Here is a 22,766-nt window from a genome sequence, read left to right on the forward strand (position 1 = left end):
CTTTTACTTATCAGAAATTTGATGTGAGTGAGTTTTAACATTTAGCACGGAAAACGAAGTGTTGCTGCTCAATATAAATGAACTTGGGGATTTTATGTTTTAGGAACTGCGGGAAATGTCTTCAAGATGCATTTGTTTCCTCTTTGGCTCTCTTAAGGTATAAACCTCATGTACAGGGGCTGATCTGGAAAAAAAACTATTTGGGGGGGGGTCATGCTTACATGCTGAATAGGGTCTGACATTTTTAAAAGTAATTCAAATTTTTAAACTCCAATATGAATAAGATTTTAGATATAATAAAAAAAATATATAAAAAAACATGTTTGGTCCACATAAGAAATGCCAAGTATAGTTTAAATGTAAAAACTGGTAGAATATTCAAAATTTTTTCCGCTTCAGATTTGCTCATTTCTCCTTGTACTGCTCTCTTCAGCAGCTACCCAGCACATTCTCTGGGGTGGTACCAGGCTGTCAAATTTGGGGGGTAGACCCATCCCCACCCCCCCCTTTGGCTCCATCCCTGCACGTGCCATGAAGATATTCTCTTCTCTTAACTTTGATTCATTTTGACAGAGAGAATGACCCACTTACTGTTAAAACCCAGATGATTGCATCAACAGTTTCACATACAGGAAACGCTTTTGTAATGTGTCTCAGAGTTTCATCAACCTTCTCTTCAACAGATGGATGTGATAAAAAATGTTTTAAAAAAGTATGATGTGCAATGAAGAAATTGTTTTTATACTCAGGATCTGTTTCCCCCATTTTAAAGAGGCCATCAAATTCTGATATTGCTCATCTGTCTTGTGCTTTAATAAGACAGTTTTTTCTTCTCTCTTTTTTGTTTACTTTGTATTATGTTGGTTGACATCACAGCATGTCAATATACATCATGACACGGCTTTAAAAGCTCGTCACCATCACTTTAACTGTGATCAAAATGAGAAGAAATCAGACTTTTACTGACCCATAGCAAAAAATAGATATTTCTGCCCAGTGACTGGTTCAATCAATAACTCAGAGATTTCTTTGAAATTCACCTTACAGCTCACCTTTAAAAACTATAATCATTCTCTCTCAATCCCAAAGTTCAGCTACATCAAAGCAGGTTTGGCTTTCATACAAGTTTTAGACACAGCAAAAACAAGGCATCTCTGTTATATAAAAAAGGTTATGGATGAATACATATGTATCAAATCAGGAGCAGAGGAATATAATAGGCTCCAATAAGTGAAATGTTAATGGAATAGTGCAGACTTTTGTAATTTAAAGTACTTTACAGTTGAGTCATAAGGCAGAAATATCAACGATTTAAGACTAATGTTTATGCAAAATGTTTGCAAAGATTAAAGTAGATTAAAAAAATAAAAATGTTCGTGGCCAGGAAGTTCCACATTCTGGGCAAACAATCTTTGTGACATATTTTATAAAAGAGGTACTGACCTCAGGTACGGAGGTCTTCTATTTTGGGTTTTGTATGAGTTAAATAAGTGGATGGATATTTATCGCATCATTTATTAGGAACTTATGGAAATAGTAGAAACTTTTTTTTTTTTTTTTGACAAGCGCACGCACAGACCAGAGTGGATGAGGAGAAAAAGACATGCAGACGGTTTCCGTGTTTGATGGGGATGTGCTATTTGAATGAGCAGGACAATGAATCTAAACAGCTTATACGACAGAGATTTTCCTAAGTAGATTCAGAACAAATCCACCTTCTGTTATTTTTTTTCCCTCCAGCCAATGCTGTGTGAGTGGGCTTCAGCTCTCAAAATAAGTACCACATCTTATTTCCCCTCTTTCCTCAGCCTCCACCCTCCCCTCCCCACAGAGCCCCAATCAGTGTCCGGGGGCACTGGGCCAGTTATTACTTCGCAGTGTGTTTTAGTGGCCGTTTTATATTTCAGGTTCTATGGCCGTTTACGCTGCTTTTTTATGATTTAGTTTGACTTACGATGTATTTCTGGGGCGGCACGGTGGTGGAGTGGTTAGCACTGCTGCCTCACAACTAGAAAGGTTTGAGTTTTTTTACACGGTTCCACATCTATGATATCTACATGACATAACATATATTAATTTTAGCAAAATGCACCAATAACTGACTGATATAACACAATAATTATAAACGTCTGTTTGTCCAGTACTTTGGTTTATTACCTAATACCTGCAAAAGTATTTACCTCACATTCTCATTAGCCTCAGCTGCACTTAGACTTTAGCCCTTATAATAAAATAACAAATAAAATAATAGGGGAAAAAAACAATAAGGTGGAATGAATTAGAATCACATGCTAATATCAATTATACAAAGACAAGACATTTGCAACCAGACGGCCTAACAGCTGACAGGTGGCGGCGTCTCTTAAAAAATATTGTTAAAATTCACAACCACAAACAGTTTAGTTTCACCTTCATTCGAATGGAGTGAGAGAGAACATCTCAACACCTGAACAGAAGAAAGCAAACTCATCTGCAGGGATCCTGTAAGTTAAAATGTTCACATTTCATTCCTGCAGCTGGGTGATTTTCAATGGACACGATGCTCCTTCAAACTCTAAGTGCTGCTCAGCAAACCAATCAACGCTCACAGGTACAATTTGTGTTCACCGGCTGCTGTGCTCAGAAAAATGCTAATTTTACTACACTGTCAACACAAGGGTGTTTATTTAGTCCTATTTTATTTCTCACCCTCACTCGCAGCATTGTCACATTTTAGTCATTTTCATTACCAAACACTTAGAAGAAGCAAAGTCACAGTTTCTTTGGTTTAGAATTAAGTTTGTTGTCTTTGTTAACTTTTAATACATTTCTAGTGGTTGTGTAAAAAGATGTGGCTTCTAATACCTTTCTGGCAGGTTCAGTGTGAGGCTAGAGCCTGTCCGACCTGTTATTGGGCACACCTTGGACAGGTCTCCAGTCTATCTCAGGGCCAACAAAGAGACAGGCACAGACAACTATTCACACTCACATTCCCACCAATGGCCAATGTACAACCAGAGAAACTCCACACAAAAAGGCCACAGCCAGCTGTGGAATTCAATCTAGAGACCTTCTCGCTGTGAGGCGGCAGCACTACCCACTTTACCACTGTGCCACCAAAGGACTGATTTGGGATTTGCAATTTAGAGACTTTAAATATTTCCCAGTCAAAATGATATTTGTCGTTCTATGGCTTTGAATTACGACTTGTGGTTTAAAAATTAACAGACACACATCTATCATTTAGTTGACAATGTTTGTTGTTCAGAATGGCCTGGTCAGTCACTGTATATGGTTCCTGTTGGGTTTACTTTGTCAGGTTCCTCTGGAAAAGCTTGTTGATGGAGGAAGGTGTGAGTGGAGCAAGAAGTGAACTTGAAGTGAACTTTCCTTTGAATCTATAGTTAAAACATTACAACAAAATGACTTTTTTTTCCCCCTTCAGTGAGTTTGATGAAACTTTGGAGAAATCAGATTGGTGATTGGTGACAGAGAGAACTGGCACTAAGGATGAGTGAAACAGGGCTAAATACGTTGGTGAGTGTTAGCTGTATTGAAAGAGCAAATAAGTGATGGAAGGGAGTGTTCTAGTGAGCGCCAGTCTGTGTCGCTATGAAGGAAATTAAAGCAAAGTGAAAAGGAAGAAAGCTAAACGGTGGTACACTGCAAGGGAGCGAGAAGAGACAGTGACAGTGCTGCGATTGACATCGAAGATGAACAACTCCCAAAGAAAGTCACTTGAGGGTTTCCGAGTGACAGTGTTGGGAAATACTTGCCAAAGCCAACGACGCGGTACAAGTCTGAGACGTTTGGGCATATGGCTGAGACATGCAAAAGGAACGAGATGTGCTAGATGTGGAGACGGTTATGATCATGGACAATGTGATTGGAAGGAAAAAGCAATGTGCCGTAACTGTGGTGGAAATCACAATGTGGCTTATGGTGGATGAGACGTAATAAAACGGGAGTTAGAAATCCAGCAGCTAAGGACTCAGAGTAAGATCACTTATGTAGAGACTGTGAGAGGAGGAGAACATATCACTTAGGAATTAGAGCAGGCAAACGATGGATTTGAGGAAACTAGTTACATTTAAAGCAGGCAGGCAAAACGCCACAATGGAAGTTAAATCCAAAACACGGAGAAAACAAATCATTGTAAAAGCAGCAGCCCATCATGTAGAACAGTAAGTTCATGAACACCTGTGGGTTGGAGAGTGTTACAAATGGTTGTCCTGCTGCAGCGGCCAGTTGTGAGGACACACGGTTAAGTAGGATCTTGGGGAGAAAATAGGTTGTGCATGTGCAACATTTATTAGGGAAGATATTAGGGACCGAGCAGGGAAATGTGGGCAGGTGAGGGAGGACCTATAAATAAAGATCCAAACGCAGGAAGAACAGGATCTACACACATTGTTTTAGCTGTAAGAAGAACATCAGCAAGCAATCACATCAGCTTTACAATGAGTTGAACAGGTCAACCTAAGGTCATTGTCTGCTCACAGTCAGTGCCATCATCTCTAAAGTCTTTTCAGCCAGCACCTTACACACCTCGAGCATTACGGTAACATTTAATGGCTTCCAGCTCACAGGGGAATTCAGTGAAACGAACGGCCGATTGCTTAACAAAAGAAGCAGTCACGCGGGAAAATGCCGTGAAAGTTTTCCTTAGCAAAGCAGAGGCAAAAGCAACATAATCAATAAATGGCGGCATAACCGGCATTAATGGAAAAACCGGTGCGGTTCAGAGGGAAGAGATATGAGGTTAGCGGGAAGAAATAACAGGGGCAAACGCGACCAAACAATGAAAGGTGAACGTCCATCTGGACGATGTGAATTTTGCCAAATGGAAGAGTCAGTAAATCATGGATTTGTGTCACAAATATAAATCAGAGAGAGAATCTAATGAGGCAGATTACAAAACAAAGAGTGGAGGAACCTTAAACACTTTCTTCAGCCAGTGATTTTAAATAGTAGCATTGGTAGCATTTTTAAACTTAACTAAATAGAGTTTGATTTAAGATACTCTGCTCCACACTCACTTAGTTGATACAGGTACGTGTTAGATGTCACCTGCCATTAAAGACTTGTGCACAATTTTGTTTTGTTTTTTAAATTTGGTATTCACTCGTTCACTATTCGCCTGCCCGCTTGCTCCGTCCGGTCTCGTTTCGCTGGCTGGTCTGATGTTGGGGTGAGTCGCTGCCCTGCCATGCTGGTGGCCTCACCACGTAGTTGTTGTTGCTGTATCAGTTTCTCATTATTATTCAAATATTCAGCTGTGTTTCCCGCCAGCTCAAGGCTTTACACTGACAGTGTTTGTTCAGACTTTGAGAGGAACAGCAGTTATTATGCATGTGAGAGACAGCACAATCGCTTTTAGCCAGAGCTGTCCGCCCACGCGTGTTGGTTTTTATGCTGTTTTTCCTGCCATGTTCTCAAGAAATGCACTGAATATGTAAACGAGTTTGACACTCAAACAATTATTCAACTCAGTGATTCAGTGGCACATGGTGAAATGTAGTGGCATTCGGTGTCACATTCAGGCTGGTTCGTGTGGTTTTTCTGTCTTTTGGCTTTTGTTGGAGACAAAAATGTTACAGGAAGTGTGTGTATGTGTGTGTTTTCTTAATTCCTTTGTTAAAAGACCTAATCACCGTAAAACCTCAACGTAGTGTGTGTTGCACATTCTTAAAATCCATCACGTGTTGTCCACACAGCATCCAAACCTGCTTTAGATCTTTCTTTGACTAAATCATAGTTTTTACCAAATAACTCGGGAAGATAAACAAACTTGAAAATAGGTTTCAGCGTTGGCAACTGTTCGCAGGATCTGGAAAGGTGCTAAACCTGTGCAATGAAATGCAAACTAATCTGCCGTGTGTGTGTTTGTGTGTGTGTGTGTGTGTGTGTGTGTGTGGCTCACAGAATGAACACGGCACAAGACGACCACGAATATTTCTAAACGTGGTCCCGTCTAACAGCTCTAACATATCACATCATGTCTTAACTATTGTAAAGTGCTGCTGATGTACCATGTTTGCAGTTTGTCCTTAAAGTCTGCTGCGCAGTTCCAACACCTCAGTGTTCTCCTACTGTCACTGCTGCCTTCGCTACATTGGCTTCCTGTTAAATTTAAAGTCGTCCTAATTAGTTCTGGCTGCTCCGTGCAGTTTACCGCTGAGATGCTGATGCCGTACAGGTCTCTCCGGGCTTCAGAACAAGGTTTCCTGATGGTGGTGCCACAGTCACAGTTTTTCTTTTCCTATCCTGGCTTACAGACTGTGGTTGCCCTCTAAGGTCAGATCCGAAAACTCCTGATTTACTTTTGCATATTTTTGATGTGACATCTCTTTTTGTATTCCGCTGCTACGAACTGTAAGGCTCACGTCTGACGCAGATTCATCTTCATTATCTGCTGCTGGCAAACTGGGTGTCAGTATACACCTTGACAGCAGCCAGAGGGCCTGTTTGTCCTACTTTTACATTTTAATATTACATTTTAATTGGCATTGCGTGCTAAATAAGTTGAAGTGTAAATATCAATAAAAACCCTTTGTGGTTGTGTTGCCACAAACTGAAGCGATAAATGCTTCCCTCACGGCTTCATTATTAGACAGTTTGCTGAACGAAAACACAGCTTTTACCTGACAGGTCTGAGTTGACTCTTGCTGTGTTTTCCACGCCAAGAGACAGCGGTCACCCTGGGAAGTCCTTGAGGAGCTGATGAGCGGTGGCGAAGCAGCTGTCTGTATCGTTTAGCCCGATGACGACGGAAGTGAATAGATTCCCATCACCATCACGGAATGAGATACACACACTGACAGCATGATAATAATCAGCCGTCACCTTTATTTAATCAGGGCACCTCTGTGTCTTAATGCAACTTGTCTTTGCCTATTTTTTGTCTTAACCTTACTAAGACATGCTATTAGAAGCCTTAGGACACCTGCACGTCTGTTGACTTAATCAATGATAAATCTAAGGTGTTTTCAGGCTTTTAATGCACCAGAATTCATTTGATCCATTGTTTCCCTGCACATTTAAATTCACCGTGGTCGAGTTCAAAAACTGACAAACAGACGAGTCGATTACTGTTCAAGTGAAGAATTATGCTTTATATCTACGAAAAATATACATTTCAACTTAGCGCAAGTCTGTTTAATTTCATTCAATTCACTGAGCTATTTTTTTATCCCTGAGGACCAATTAAAGGCCGAAATGAATCCCAATCGGTGTTTTCTGAGCTTCTGATTCAGCTGTAAAACCAGGCTTTATCTATTTCTCTGATCCATAATTAATACACAGGTGAATTTCGTACATCTCAACACTTAATTGACTTCATAAGACGTTGGGGGGGTGTCGAATCGATACACAGTAACTCTGGTAGACTGGATTTCTGATCCCTGGCTCACCTAAGTTTACACCAGAAGGATTCAGGGAAGGCCGGGCCAACGTCCTGAGGAAATCAGAATTCTGGTCTGAGAAGAAACCAAAACTGTATGAACAAAACCACTTTCTTATAATTCATCATTTATAAATACTTCATAAACAATGTGTTTTGTTTTTTTTTTTTGTTAATGTGTGCCAGTATTTAATTTACACATCACTTAAAATCCATTGACCGTGATAACTTGTTGGAATTGGGAAGAGTCGTCCAGGTCGTCAAGAATTCAAGTGTAACTCTACGATATGAATATTATATTGAAATGTGTATAAAATCAATCAGGGTATAAAACTAATGAAACTAAATGAAACTAATAAAAGCTTTAATGTTTTTTGTAAATTTAGTGAGGTCAGCTGTCTTTCAGCTAGCACAGGTTAAATTTTGGTAGCACCTCTTTGAAATTTGAACAAAAACTTCAGGCAGGTCTACAGGTCTACAGATTTTCTTCACGTTTCTGGGAGCCATCGAAAGCTGACAGTAATCGAACTCATTAAAGTCTAATTCTGTCAGAGACTTTTAATTTGTACATCATCACATCCTTTAAACAAGATGGCACGATAAAATCAAAGGTAAAGTTTTAAATCATCCTCCAGTGTCGAACGTCCTGTGTGACTCATCTTGATTTAATTACTTCAGTGTCTGCTGTGATCGGATGGGTTGTGGGGAAATGGAAATGTGGCTTCTTTTGAATTGATTCATGCTTTCAACTTTCAATTAGCATGAAGGCGCAGAGACAGATGGAGGAAAAAGTCATTTTCTTTCAAGCCTGGATATGAGAACCGGGCTCGAGCTGTGTGTTGGGTGTGTGTGTGTGGGGGGGGGGGGGAGGGGGGGGGGGGGGGAATAATCCAACCTGAAGTTGAATTCTATTTATTAAAATCGTGAAATGCGCTCAGTTCTGCCTGATGTCCCTATGGAAAGATGAAAGCTTTTTATTCACTGGCTTTCCAAAGACCGACTTTCACATGATTTTTGAATTATTGTCATAATCTATCTGTTTAAAAGGTTTTTTTTTTTATCTCTGATCCTCTTTACCACTACAGGTTGCTTCTCAGATTTGTATTTGTAAACCTGCATTCGGAAATGGCTTTTGGGAATCTTCGGGCTTTTCATCTAGCGCCACTAGCAGGTAAACGTTTGAATTTTGTAGTTCGGTTTTACGACCGACAACCTGTCAAACCAGTTACGATGGCATGAGTTGTTTCAGTTTTACTTTGGGTTTAGAGCTAATTAGCAAATGTTACCATGACCACATTAGAGTTGGGCAATAATAGCCTTCAAATAATATCCCCATATTTTTAAGCCAATGAAACATTTTCTTCATAACTGTTGGATTTACTTCTTTGAGATTTTCTGCTTCATAGTGTGCCACGTAAAGACGACCGTCTTTAAAGTGCACAACATCTTGCACTAAAGTCAAACCCTGGTCTCCTGTGAAAAAGTCCTCCACCACTTCCACCACGTCCACCTCCCTATGAGACGTTTTCACATTATATACTACATCATTGCTGTGGGGGCCTGGTGGCTCAATGGGTAGAGCATTGGGTTGGGATGCAGAGGACTGCAGGACTGAATCCCACCCCACCCAGCCACCAAGGGGCCACCTTGGTGCCGGTCCTGAGCCCAAACAAAGTGGGAGGGTTGCGGCGGGAAGGGCATCCTGCATTTTGACACCTTTAGAGATTAAACCAGCTCAGTACCATTGTTGACAACTAGAATTTTATCCATGAATTCAAAAATAATTTTGAGAAAACCTGCAAACCAAAATGATTTTCAATGCTTGTTTTCATCCACTATTGTTATGTGAGAAACATCTGATGGAATTAATTCTCCAGTCAGTGTCATTAGGCTAATAACTAATCATAAACCCAACCCTGAATTGCCTATACTCCTACATAATTTGTGTCAGTCGGCATCTTGGCACTGATGAGAAAGCTCATCCAGCTCCGTCTGCCCAATCTTAGGTCTCATTATTTCAGTTTTTTCAGCTCACGCATGTTATTTTGCTGATGTTAGCATTCGGCTGTAAAGTGCTGTTGTATCTGTCTGCTAACATGGCCCAGTTGAGTTTCTAGGAGAAGACAGTTTGTCCTTCTGCTGACCTCTGTGCTCCTGACAGGTTCCTGACAACTCCCTGTGAGAGCAGAAACACACATAGAATTAAAGGGATATAGATGCTTTAGTAGATCTTATTGTCAGGATCACTAATTCACGTCCTCTTCAGGCTTTTATTTGCAGCCACTTCCTGTTCCTGGTCCCTTTACGTTCACTCCGCTTCACTAATCACCGTTAATCAATTTCACCTGCCCTCACTCTTCTGTTTATGTACCTCCTCAGTTCCTCGGTGCACTCACACCGAGACTTTCCAGCCTTCATTAAATTCATTCTATTGACGGTTCGGACCACGTTACCTTTTATGACCTGACTCTGCCTTCCACTCTGGTTTGTGAGTAACCGCTCTCTCTATTGACTCTCTCTGTTGCCGACCATACGAATTATGCTAAGGATTATGAGAACTGCTACCTGCCCATGAAGAGTTAAGTTTAGTACCGATCCTCGAAACCAGGTTATTGTAAGTAGGACATTAACACGATATGTAGACATTTTACCAAGACATGTCGTTGCCTGCCTGCTTCTTCATGCAGAGCTCAGACGAGCCCAGAGTTAAAGGACTATTTTTGGCTTTCTTGGCGAACTGGCAAGATTCTGGGTTGGAGCACTCCACGTCTTGCTTTATGTTTAAGTTCTGCTCAGACCCCCATTGTCCCGTCCTCGGATCTAGACACCGGTTACCCTGACCTCTCTAAGGTAACCTCACAGTATCATGATTTCAAAGAAGTCTCAAGCTACTTCATTGCCACCTCACAGACCATAGGACTGTTGCCAGGCACCAAGCCCCCCAAGAGGCTGCCTATTTTCATTATCCAGCCCTGAATTCAGAATCTAGTCAATGACGTGTTGAGAGATACGCTGAACAAATATGTGTTCAGATAACTTGATGATATACTAATTTCTCCCGATCTGAGACTGATCATGTCCACCATGTCCGATCAGTCCTACACCGTCTCCTCCTAATAACTGCAGGGGTTCTTGAGGGTCGCCAACTTTTACTGTCGCTTCATAAAAGGTTACAGCTCCATTGCGGCACCTCTCTACCAAGTCACATTCTCCAAAGTCACATTCACACGGTCCACCTCAGCAACCACTGCCTTCAAAAGACTCAAATCAAGTTTTACCACAGCCCCCATACTCACCTTGCCAGACCCTGACCTTCCATTCATTCACTCAGGCAAGCGCACATTTAAGCGCTATTTCATCTGGTAGTTTCCCTTCCTGAATATTAAAATCACCTCTAAAATTCTGTTTTGTCCACCACGCAGTGGCTAGAGGGAGGACACACCGATTCGGTTTGGGTTCTCGGCATCCTTACCCTTTGACCCCCCCTTGGGGTTTATAATGTTGACCTCTTCTTCTATCCAAGGTTGTAAATTTTCAAAGGTTCTTACCTGAGAAGAGATGAGGCCAAGGTAGTGGAGTCTTTCAAAAGCATATTGAAGAATATCAGCAATCAAAAAGATCTCAGCAGTTACAGTCAACGGTGGAGTCTTCAGAAGGGTTGTTCTCTAATTCTCAGTCCTGAACAAAAAAAAAAAAACTAAGACAGCAAACTCTACTCTCTTCTACTGGCTTCTCCTCACTCCCATTGCCACTCACTGGCAAAACCTCTGCACTTTTTATACAGTTCTTACCACACTGTCCACCCTGTTTTTTAGTCTTTCACCCACTCTTGTGGTTTTTGTACAGTTAATGTGTCATTGATATGCTTTTACATTCGTGCATCAAGTTTCCGCTCACGTGGTTTTTCTGTCTCTCACCTTGCAGCAGTCCACAGACAGTGGCTAACGCTTTGCTGCCCCTTTCTGCAGATGCTTTGTTTACTAAAGCGTATCTTCCTCTTCCCCATTGTGGGAGATATGCACATCAAGTTAGGTTTTTTTAGCCGCTTTATTTCGTTTCACATTAGATCAGGTGAACTTGAGTGCATGCAATGTTTCAATTATTGTTCATGCAACAAGAGCATAAACATTTTTCCATCCCTTCAACACGGCTTTTGACGAATATCTTCTTTTAGTAAACTTCTTAAATTGACAAGTTGTTTTTGGCGCATTATTGGGTCCAAACTTAAAACTAATTACAACTTACACTTGAGCTCACATCTGTCTGTCACTCTTCAGTACTGATTAAAATATCTGCCAGTAACTCAGGTTAAACTGTTGCTACTTACATCTTGCTTTAACTATTTCTTCGTTGCAATTATGTGAAACATATTCTCCCTTTCCTCAAAAGTGCAGCTCGCCTGCCGAGCAGTTGCCCCCACAAGGCCTGCATGTCTAATTTTTTATCAGCAGGACCTAAATTTTAATGTCTTTGGTCATTATCTGTGTGAAAGTGCACTTGCACTTCAACACAGTCAGAGAATGAAAAAGTGTGTGTCCTTGTCAAAGGTCCACAAAATTCTAGTCTCCTGAGTCACTGCTGGGAAGGTTGGACCAGTTTCTGGTTAAAAAATAAATGAGATGTTAGTCGGCGTTGCTCTAATGCAGCTTTTAAAGCTGTGCAGGGAAATCAACTGAATAAATCTAAGAGTGATTTGATCCGGAAACAAGTGATTAATCAAATATTAACGTTCACCACGTCAGACTTGTGGATGTTCAGTGTAAAATCGAAGTCATCACACAATGGCAGTAAAACCCACGATTCCCTGAGAAAAGTGTTGGACAAAGAGTAAAAAATTGGAGTGAAGTCGAATATTTAACAGAAGAAGAGACCTAATAAACTCTCTTTCACTGCGTTTCATCTTCTTTTATTAAACTTCAAAAGCCTCATAACTCATGATCATTTTGTTTAACGTCTCATATTTAAAAACTGCCACATTGAAACTGATTTATAATGTGTCATTCATGTATTTTTATGACTCTGAAATTTTATGAACACATTGAGTTTATACCCCTTTTACGAAGTGTCTTTCAGGAGAGGACGGGGTCGGGTTATTAAAATGTTATTGCAGTCATTAATTATCTCAAATCAGGCCCCTGTGCACAGGAGGGTGACTGGACAGTTAGGACAGCGCTGCAGGCTATGAGTCTTATTATAACACGCTAAAGCTACACCAGGAATAAAAACATCAGGCAGAAAACACTTTGTTTTTGCAAAATATGAAAAATTGGCTTGTTTCAGCATGTTTTTTTTTTCCTTTTTAATTAATGGGAGCATAAGAAGTGAACTGTAATTTCCATTTCCTCATTATTATTCTTCCACATTCATGTTTATTGCTGGATCGTCTTGTTTCCCGGTTGTTGTTTTTCGACTTGAGTGTCACTCCTGCCACCTGTATCTGCCTGAGCCTGTGTTTTTGAACCCAAACCTGTCTTCTGACTGCCTGTCTGTCCATTTAAGTCACTTCATTGCACCTGGCTGCTTGTCTGTCTGCATTACGGTCGTCCGTCCGTACAAATTTACTGTGACAACCTCCTTGCGACTCCAGTGCACATAGGACAAAAGTTGCCTTAAATTGTGCATCTATAAAAGCTCGGTGTCTTGGCTGTGAATATTACACTTGGTTCTATTTATGTACTAGTACATGACTCGTGGCAAAGATATAAACAACCTGTGTGTTGTCAGTGTGAGTTCCAGCTGCATTACTTGTATCCAGGAGAATTTAGCACTGATCATCGAGAAATCTAAGCTTAAATGGCTCATTAAGACTTTTTTTTTTCTCCAGGACTTGAAAGGGTTGTGTAGTAATTAGCAAAGGGTTAAAGTCAACCCCTCCCCCACTTCTCGGCCCTGCAGGATGGTTTGGATAATCCTCCCTCCCCCACATTATCAGCAGTGGAGTTGGTCGACCCTCCCCTGTGGAAGAGCTCGTGCTACAGATGGTGGAGGAAATTAGAGTCTGCACGCTATGATCAGGATCAGGAACAGCCATGTTCCCCTCAGGTGGATGTTCCCTAATGATCAGTGAAAATTCTGCTGTCTTCATTTTAAAGTTTACTTCATTTCATTTGGATCGACAGGTTAAAACTATAGTCATTTTACATGTGAATAAAACTTTAGTTGGAGAAATTGTTTGCGTTGCAATTTTTTTCTAAAGTAACATTTCTGAGTGCTTCCTGCCCTGATATTATCTTACAAAGAGACATCCTTGCAGTGACGCGACTCTGAGACGACAGACTCCCTGCATCTGCCAATCCACAACAAATGCAGTAAGCCAATTAGAGATAACTATCATGGCACTTAATTGAATTAGTATTGCTGATTTGCCATCCCTCTTTCCATTTAGGCCCTGCAGTCCACACAACATCCCCCTCTGTCCTCCCCTCCATCGCTACCATTTACACTCCATTACAACAAGCAGGCCGCTCACCAACACAGACTTTGTGGAAAATCAGAGTGTAGAAAAACCTGTCATATGTTTCTAAAGGCATTTTGAATTCAGTTTTATTCATATTGTGCCAAGACCTCACAGAATTATAGACAACACCGAACCTTGAGGACTTGCACAGCCAAACATGGTCCGTGTGTCCATGCTACCAGTGTAAAGCCTACTGCCCTCTCCGTGCTGCAGTCTGCTTCATTTAACCACTTCCTCTGCTGTTATAGTGGCCTGTCCTTGTTGAAATGATGCACCCTAATGCAAAGCCTATAGAGAAGAAGATAACATTCACAACATATGGAGAAATTAGGTTTCCGACTTGAGTTGAGAGATTCATAATACACAGTAAGTGTGGCAAACGTACTAATCACGGTTGTCTGTAAGACCTCTTAAAGGAAACATGTTGGTGCATCATGTGGTACCGTCTCCGAAAATAGACTTTTTCTAGAACGTAAATAATTACTCAGTATTATTGTCTCAATTTGCGAGAAACGTCCAAGAAAGTCATACCGAGCACACACACACACACACACACACACACACACACACACACACACACACACACACACACACACACACACACAGAGTAACTGTGAATGTGTAATAGGCTTCATCGCTGCTAGCCGGGAAAGCCGTAAAGTAAATCTCTGTTGTAGGATTGTTGTGGGATTGAGGCATATGGCAATGGGAATAATCTGACAGCAACGGCTGAGCTTCAGTTTAAACCAGATATAAAACAGGAGATAAAAGCCGATGAAGCTTATTGAGAAATTAAGACAAAACCTTTTACAGCAGAAAGGAGAAGAAGAGGACACGAAACAGGACTCGTGTTAGTTTTCCGCCTATGGGGTCAATGAAATTAAGAGAAGGAAGTCAGGTTCACACTTGTTTTAAAAAAAAAGAAAATATGGAAATGATGAAAAATACCAAAGAAAACATGTACTGTCTTGTATATGTTACATTTCCTTTGAACTGGAGCAGCCGCACGCTGTTCTCTGTATTCACTTAATGTTTACCACGTGGTGCTGTGTCGAAATTGGGATTTTAGATTTGTGCATAAATTCTTTGGAAAGCTGTGAAGCATGAACGACTCAAGTGTTTGGCGTGTTAAAATGTGCCGTCACCTCCCTGTGTTTGTCACTTTATTTAATGGAAAAATCTGACATTTTGGGAAATGCTTTTAATAATGTTTCTCCCATATCCACCTGTTAAAACCAGTCTCTCCCTCCCCACTGTCACAGTTCAACGAGCTTAAAATGGTGAAATCAGGTCTGAGTTTACTGTGAAGTAACTAAAACTTCTTCTTCTTCTTCTGTTTGGCTCTGTCTGAAATTCCTGCCTTTACACCCAGTAACTTACGGACATTTACTAATTATTCTCATATTGCGTCATCATTCACAGCTGTTCGAGCGCACTGCATTGTGGGATTGTTAGCAGAGTAGTGTACTTTTTTAGTTCCATTGTGGAAGTTTTGAGTGCACTATATGGTAGATTTACACACTCAATATTCGTACACTACTACAAAATGGCAGACGCACCGTGTTAGATAAAGCAGGAAAACAGTGGTACCGTTACTTATGGCAGACATGTAGAATCGGTCCAAACTCCGACCCCCTCTCTATCAGTCATGTGATCAATCACGTGATCAGTTGAGAGTTGGTTTCCAAAGAGAAGTTTTCGCCTTGATGTATGTCAGAAGAAGATTAATGTGTCTTATTGCTCACAGGCAAAATTTTTCCTCTTTGGTCAAATCTTTAAAGACGTCTATCGTGCTTCCAAGTTGACTAACATGTACCTGTGTGCAGGCAGACGTGGTCGGAAAAGATTAGATGGTCCAAAACGTGGTGAACAGACTCAAGCTAAAGTGAATTTAACTTAACTATTTTCGATCAGGTTTGACTCGTGTCCCGATTGGCTCTCAGTTACTAGAAATCATAAAACATCTGCATAAATAGGCAAAATATTTACAGTTTTTACCTGAAACTCTAAGAAAAAAACTAATCTTTAATATATTATACATCTTTTCAGCATGCTGTAAGTCTTTTAACCCAAAAGTCTTAGCTGATGGTCAGTGTGTTGCTCAGGAGTAGCTCAATCATAACCATGAAGAACAATCATTAATCATCTGTTTCAGATTTGTATCTGCCTGAGTTTTGTCCACTCACTGGCTCAGCATCAGTCTGAAGTGAAATAAATCAGGAAAGACCCTGGTGTCTTTTCCCACACCTTCGGGAAGGTCTTTAACCTCATCCACAAAGCTAATCAGTGGCGTTGTGAGTGATTTAGAACAAACTCCCACCACTCTGCTGCCTGGCAGGCGATGATAGTGCCCGCGAGAGCTGTTAGAGCTGCTGGCGTGGAACCGACCGTGTCCAACAGCACCGCGGGGGACCCAACACTATGGCTGCTGTTGCTGAGTATGAGAGAGAGAGAGAAAAAAAAAAAACTTCAATCCGAGCGCGATGGAGAGATGACAAACGAACAGCAGCTGGATGGAAGGTGGCGTGCCAAATGAGTCCACCAGTCCGTCTTGGTGGAGTGCCAGCGGAGCCCAAAGAGGTGCTGTGAGCCAATCTGAGCTGTGTAAATATTAATCCAGTCAACACGGAGAGTTTAATGAGTCTCGCTGGGTCCTGTTAAACCATCCAGCTCAGGTATCGGCCCCACACGATGGTGATGAAAGCCTTAGTTTGAATTCTGTGCTGCTAAAGCGAAAGTCTGAATGATACACAGCTGTTTGTTTTTAATGGACTGTATCAATATAAGTCAACATCACAGCTCTATAAACCACCACTGTGAGAAACATTTGGCTCCAAAAGGTCAAGTATCAAGTACAAATTTATTTATATAGCCTATTATCCAATCTTTTTCCTCAGTTGGTTCGAATCTTAGGTTTAGACGTAGGTTTTCTCCAGATTCTGCAGCTTCCTTCCACTGTTTGGAAAGATGAAACTGAAGGAGTCTTAAAAATTATATCAACAAATCTATTCTACGGAAAGGCCCCAAGTTGGAAAGGCAAACTTTAAGAATCACGTATTTTCTGTTGCAATTACTCGAGCAAGGTAAAAAAATAAAAGGCCAGCAGTTGTTTTTACAGTGTGATGCCTTGGAAATATCTCTTTGCGATATCTTTGAAAAAAAAAAAGAACTCAAACAATGACAGTAAATGTAGCTCCCTGCATGTTGCATTTGTCCCCGTGGAAAAAAAAAAACACGCGCATTGTCACACGTTTCACCTTTTTCATGCATATTTAATTTTAGGTAATTTAATGTTACCTTTGGGGGGGTGGGGGCTTTCGTCATCGTCGCGGTTGTGTTTGCGTGTGCGAACGCGTGCGCGCGCGCGCGCGCGTGCTCAGGGGCGTGGAGGTGGAGGGGTGTGTTGCATTCGCTCACGTGACCAGCCTGTCTGCTCCTCTCCTCCTCGACAGTCCGGATCTCTTTGTTGTGGTTGCAGCTGCTGCGCTTTACGCATCCCGCACCTCGCCTCCGCCGCAGCCGCGAACCGGTGCGTCCGGATAATCGCTCTGACCGGGAGCAGGGACGTCGGAAGGATCGCTGAAAGACATGAGACGTATTAGATAAATCTGCCTATAAAAAAATACTAAATAAAAAAAAAAAGCCGCGGAGGTTCGGTGCGGGAGGGAAGGACGGATGGCCAGGATGCTGCCGCTGCCTCCTCTGCTTCCACCCTGGACAAACCGGACCCCCTCCAAAGCTTCCTAAAACGAGGCGAGGAGCGATCTGCACATTCCTCCATCTCCACCACAGACTTCTGCACTCTTCTCTTTCATTCCGCGGGACACAGCGTGGGGCAGCCGGCGTGTCTTTTCTTGCTTCTCCTGGGATTACGCTAAATTGCTTGCACCCTATCTCACCTGAACCTCGACTGGTTTGGCTACCGGCGACTGGAAGTTGGATCACGATCACCATGCTGTCAGGCCCAGGGAGGTGTCCCGCGCGTCCCGGCGGGGTAGTCCGGTACCTGCTGTCCGCCTGCCTGCTGTGTCTGCTGTTCTACCTGCCGGAGGCTCGGACGTCTTACTACCCCCAGAGCGGAGAGTGCAAAGGCAAAGGGAAAGACTGCACAGGTAAGGAGGCTGCCGCTGGGCTTTGCTGGGGCGATGCATCCAATGTGGGTGTGCGCACCACGCACCTTCTAAATGGATCCTTTTCAAACGGGAAGAAAGCCTTAACGTTTGCGCCTGCCTCTGCTGGAATGCTGCACGTCACGTCAGTGAGCGTCTGCGAGTGCACGGTTCCTGTAAAAGGCTGTTTGGCTCATTGCTGAGTTTATACTTATGCTATTTGCTTCCCATAATGTGTCATACGGAGCCTGAATAGGGAATTATAGCTTCGATGTGGTCTTACTAGTCTTTCATTCCTAATGGTCCCCGTGTGCATCAATAGTTCGATAGTTCCCCAACAGATCAGAAATCACATTTTATTTGCAGCATAAGAGTAAAAAAAAAACAACAAAAAACATATATTTCTACAGGGAATCGTGATCACAGCTCTACTGTATATATTTACTGCACATTATCACCACTGTACAGAACTACAGGGAATTTATTGCTGGCATTTTGTTGCTGACAGTGTTGATGAATGAGGATGATGAATTATTGTTATTAATCAAGTAAAAAAATAAAAAAACAGAATTTTTTTTATTTCTGTTTTGCGTAATTGTCGTTTCAGTATCTTCAGAATTTTTTGACTTGTTTGCATTTTTCATTATGAATGAGCTCATGAGCCACAATGAGAGCAGTCAAGCAACACAGTAACTAAAGAAGCTTTAAAGATTCTTTATCCTTTAAAAGATGCAATAAAGATGTGTTTAAAGCTGTTTCCAGTACAGATAATGAAAATAAGTACTTCATAGCTAAATAAAAGTGACTGGAAATTGAGCCTTGAAGCGAAAGACAAACCAGCGGGAAAAGCCACAGAGTAAGGAGCCAGAAAGTATTAAGAGACTTTTCTTTGGCTTTGAACATGGGATTTATTTGAAAGTTGAAAAATAAATATGGAATAAACGGTGGTAGCTCGCATTTGTGCCTCATCTTTACCCACGTGGTGGCTAAACCAGCCGAAAGCTATAGGAGTGAGTGGTAAACCGAAACTACAGGCTTCAGATCATCCTCTGAGGAGCTGACGTCAAAGAATGCTCCAACCGTACTCTCCACAAACTATATTTTACAGGAAAGTCATAATACCAGCGAAGGGGGCGTTTGCTGTAAATGCTTGATGTTTCTCCAGGGCTGTGTCTTTTCCCCTTCAAAGCCTGAACCCAAGCATCCTGCTGCTTCCAACAAAGTGCCACGAGCCATTTGGTTCTGTTCCTCCTGCGACTGTAAAAGCTTCTCTTTCTTCTGTTTGCTGGAGCACAACAGTTCTGAAAGCGGTGCAGTCAATTATCCTCGCACACTAGTATCAAGACTCAGTACAGTGCAACAAGGTTATTGTTATGCATGGAGCAGCCAGACTGTGAATTAGACTTTCTCTGCTTACAAAAAAAAAAAAAATCAAGGTATTTGGTTTGGTTAGTGGCTTGGAACCTTTTCATTTGCCTTTGCAGAATATTGCATTATGCTTGAGTGTGTCAGGCCTCTGTGCGAGATCGGAAATCAGCACCGTAGAGCGCTTGTTCTGGGGGAGAGAGAAAAAAGCTCAGTGTCTCAACGCAAACACTGAGAGGAGGCAGCTCAGCCATTTCATTAATAAAACGGGACTGAGGCGGGTTATTCCAGACCCCACAGAGTGACCGCTACCACTCATTCACGTGACTGCTGTTTATCTCTTAACAGTTAAAATGCAACACTGTAACGCCACACTGAGTTTCTGAACGTTAGATGATAATGCAGCAGATCACGATTGCATGTAGCGGCGACTATAGTGGCTGTCAAAATATGTTGCAGTAATATTTAAGTGGTACCATAAGTGAAAGGCTTGCTGTTGCTTTATTTAAAGTTTTTATTACTGTAGACTTTTGCTTGTAAGATTTCTTTGGCTATGGTGAAAGGCACCTAATTACCCATTAATCATGTCTGACTGGAAACAAAAAAACTGAAAATGAAGGCAAGTAAAGAGCGAGCGCCGACAAGATGGTCCACTTTTAATCTAAACCGGATCTTGTGCCTTTAAACGGTTTCTGCGGGGTTTCTCCTCGACCAATCACCTTCGCTGTTGGTAACCTAGTTGTCTCAAGGCCCATCTTCTTCTTCTGAAGGGATGACTGCAGCTATTCATTTCCCATATAAGACACTAAAACCAACAGTGTTCAATAAACGATTAGAAGCACATCAGCCGGACAAACCGAACCACCACAACCTTTGACCTTTGATGCTCATGCACTGCAGGCCACATTAAAAAGCAACTTCATGATGCTGTCTGGTCAACAGCGCAGACAAACGAGCTAATCCAGGTGGCCGTCTGCACACATTCCCTGTGAATGGAAGCAGTTTATTGTTGGTTGTTGTGTCGAAAATATGATTCATTTGGAAAATTACTGGTTATCCTGTAACGACTTCTGTTCTTTGTCTGCAGCCAGGTCGTCCTGATTGTTTCTCCTAATTTTTTTTTTTTTACCTTTCTTCCTCTACATTTTAGACATATTCTACTTTTTAATCCTCTACACTAACCTGATTTCTGCCACATTTTGGTTCCATTATTTCAATTAGAAATCTGCTTTGTAATTAATATCAATGTGGACAGATGCAGTGGAAGCCACTGAACAGTACTGGCAGTGTTGCAGAGACATTAAACGCATTTTCAGCGAGGCTCGCCCTTCTGACCAATCAGAGTGCAGGAACAATTTCCGCAAGTTTCTTAGCATTCTTATTTATTGTGATTTGATAACGACGGTTGCCTGGAGGGCTGTGCAGATTCTAGTAGAGAGTATTGACCGAAACAAAGCCGGATCAGGGCAGAGAGAGGGAGGTCTGGGCAGAGCAGACATCAGAGCTAGCCTAAGCTGCACGCTGTAGCTTTAAGTTCTTGCACTTAAACTATGGAATTAAGTACTTTTTTGGTTAACTGGTGATGTAAGATGGCATCTAGCCTTTTAATGTAAAATGGTTAATTGCAAAATGATTATGTATTAATTGTTAGTCTGACACATAAATACAGAATATCAGCAGATTTGCTGTGAAAGAAATCTACTTTAGCACAGTTTGAGTTTCCCACCTTCGTGCACGACTGCTGTCTCCTTTCAGGTTTGTGAGATCACATTTTAAGCTTGACAGGATTAGCAAAACCTCCAATAAATGTCAGATGAGTCGCCTTTTTGTTTTGCCGAAACCAGATAACTGAAATGTTTCTGCTGCTTAATGGGAAGAGATCTCAGAGACTCAGGAGATTGGAGGGGCCGGGGTCTGTGTGTGACGTTAAAACATCAGTACCAGCACATTGACAGCTGCTTCACTGCCCTGCCAGAAGCCAAAAGTGGGCAAACCATTATCAGTGAACTGTCCTGTTTCAAAGCATTTAGACAGAAGTCATCTTCTGTCGGAAGCAGCTTGTTATTGATGTCCTGTCTGGTTCTCGTGTCTGGGAACAAATGAGATCAATGAATATGGATCTGAAGTATGAATCTTTGACATCCAAGTCAGCTGAAAAAGCTCTGCACGTGCTGGTTTTCCTGTCAGCTGGCTCAGGCCACGACTCTGACCTCCACACGTGTCATTTGGTGGTGCGTAGACCTTTTAAATTTCCTAAGCATGTTTTTCTGGAGGCACATGTTCAGCTGATAACCCCCCCATCCCCCACCCCCCATCACCGTACGTCATCTTTTCCTTCCTACCACACACGTTTCACCCAGCAGGTGTTCCGACTATAAACCGGTCATTGATTTGATTGGTCTGCCCACATCTCTTAGTGCATCTGTAGAGTGTTATTGAATCGGCTCCCGCTGATGTCGCCCAAAACAACCTGACCGTCAAGTCTCCAAACAAGTACAACGCGACTGCCCTTCTTCCGGTGTGACAGTGTAGGAGAGTTTTTAAGTGAAGCTTTTTAAACACTGTTAAGAATAAACTAATTGTTTTAAATTTAATTTCACTCTTAGTATCTAGTTATAGTTCTGCATTAAGTCAAATTTAAAATGTTCCCAGCCGTTTAACAGTGTACAATCTGTATCAATTCAATTGCTTCATCATCAATAATTGCATATTTCTAATCACTGCTGATGCTCTTGTTAAATTCCAGCATCTTAAAGGGCAAATTCACTTGTTTTCAACCTGCTTGCTATGGCTCTTTTTTTTTTTTTTTGTCCTTTTGTCTCATCCTGGGAGTTCAGGGTTGCCGCAGTGGATCATTTGTCCCCATGTCCTCACGCAACCCTCCCCACTTTCTGCCGGGCTTGGAAACGACACTGCATAGCTGGGGATGAGAAAGGGCTTCTCGGGGTTCAGTGTCTTGCCGAGGGACACTTCGGCATGTGTTCGGGTGGAGCGGGGCATGAACCTCCGACCTATGGTTGGTAGGCAGCCGCTCTACCAACTGAGCCACTGCCTCCCTCTTCTTATGGCTCTAGTTTGGGGAATAAATGTAGATTAATGTAATGTGTCTCTGCTTTTCCTATACATCTAGATATGCCTGTGCCTCCAGATGACATCTACCTGAGGAGTGTTTTAGTTGATGATGTCATCTCGTTGCACATAATCTTGATGCTGCAGTGTTGTGCGACCTGTTGCTCATCATTTGAACCCACAATGATGAAAAACTCGTCCAGATGATTTTATCTACAGGAGTTTTCCAATTAGAAGAATAAACATATTTCTAAAATATAGAGAAGACAGTCGGGTTTAGATACATTATGAGAGAGAGAGACAGAGACAGACAGAGAGACTGCTCAACATTCTATAAACCTGATTGCCACAAAAATGCCATACGGAGAAAATTAGGTTGTTTTTT

At 41.8% G+C, this 22,766-nt stretch overlaps 1 protein-coding gene across 2 annotated transcripts in view; it reads left to right on the top strand.

The window, feature by feature from the left end:
- Positions 1-17,313: 17,313 nt before the first annotated feature.
- Positions 17,314-22,766, top strand: part of tmeff1a (transmembrane protein with EGF-like and two follistatin-like domains 1a) — a 79,521-nt gene continuing 74,068 nt past the window's right edge. Inside the window, exon 1 of one of the 2 annotated variants that reach the window (XM_067529182.1) lies at positions 17,314-17,950. In XM_067529182.1, coding sequence (XP_067385283.1) covers positions 17,791-17,950 — 160 coding nt within the window. In that variant the 5' untranslated portion in view covers positions 17,314-17,790. The remainder of the gene's footprint in view (positions 17,951-22,766) is intronic. The other variant, XM_067529180.1, reaches the window with a different exon arrangement.

Source organism: Channa argus, chromosome 14 (assembly GCF_033026475.1).
Source record: "Channa argus isolate prfri chromosome 14, Channa argus male v1.0, whole genome shotgun sequence".
Lineage (NCBI taxonomy): Eukaryota > Metazoa > Chordata > Actinopteri > Anabantiformes > Channidae > Channa > Channa argus.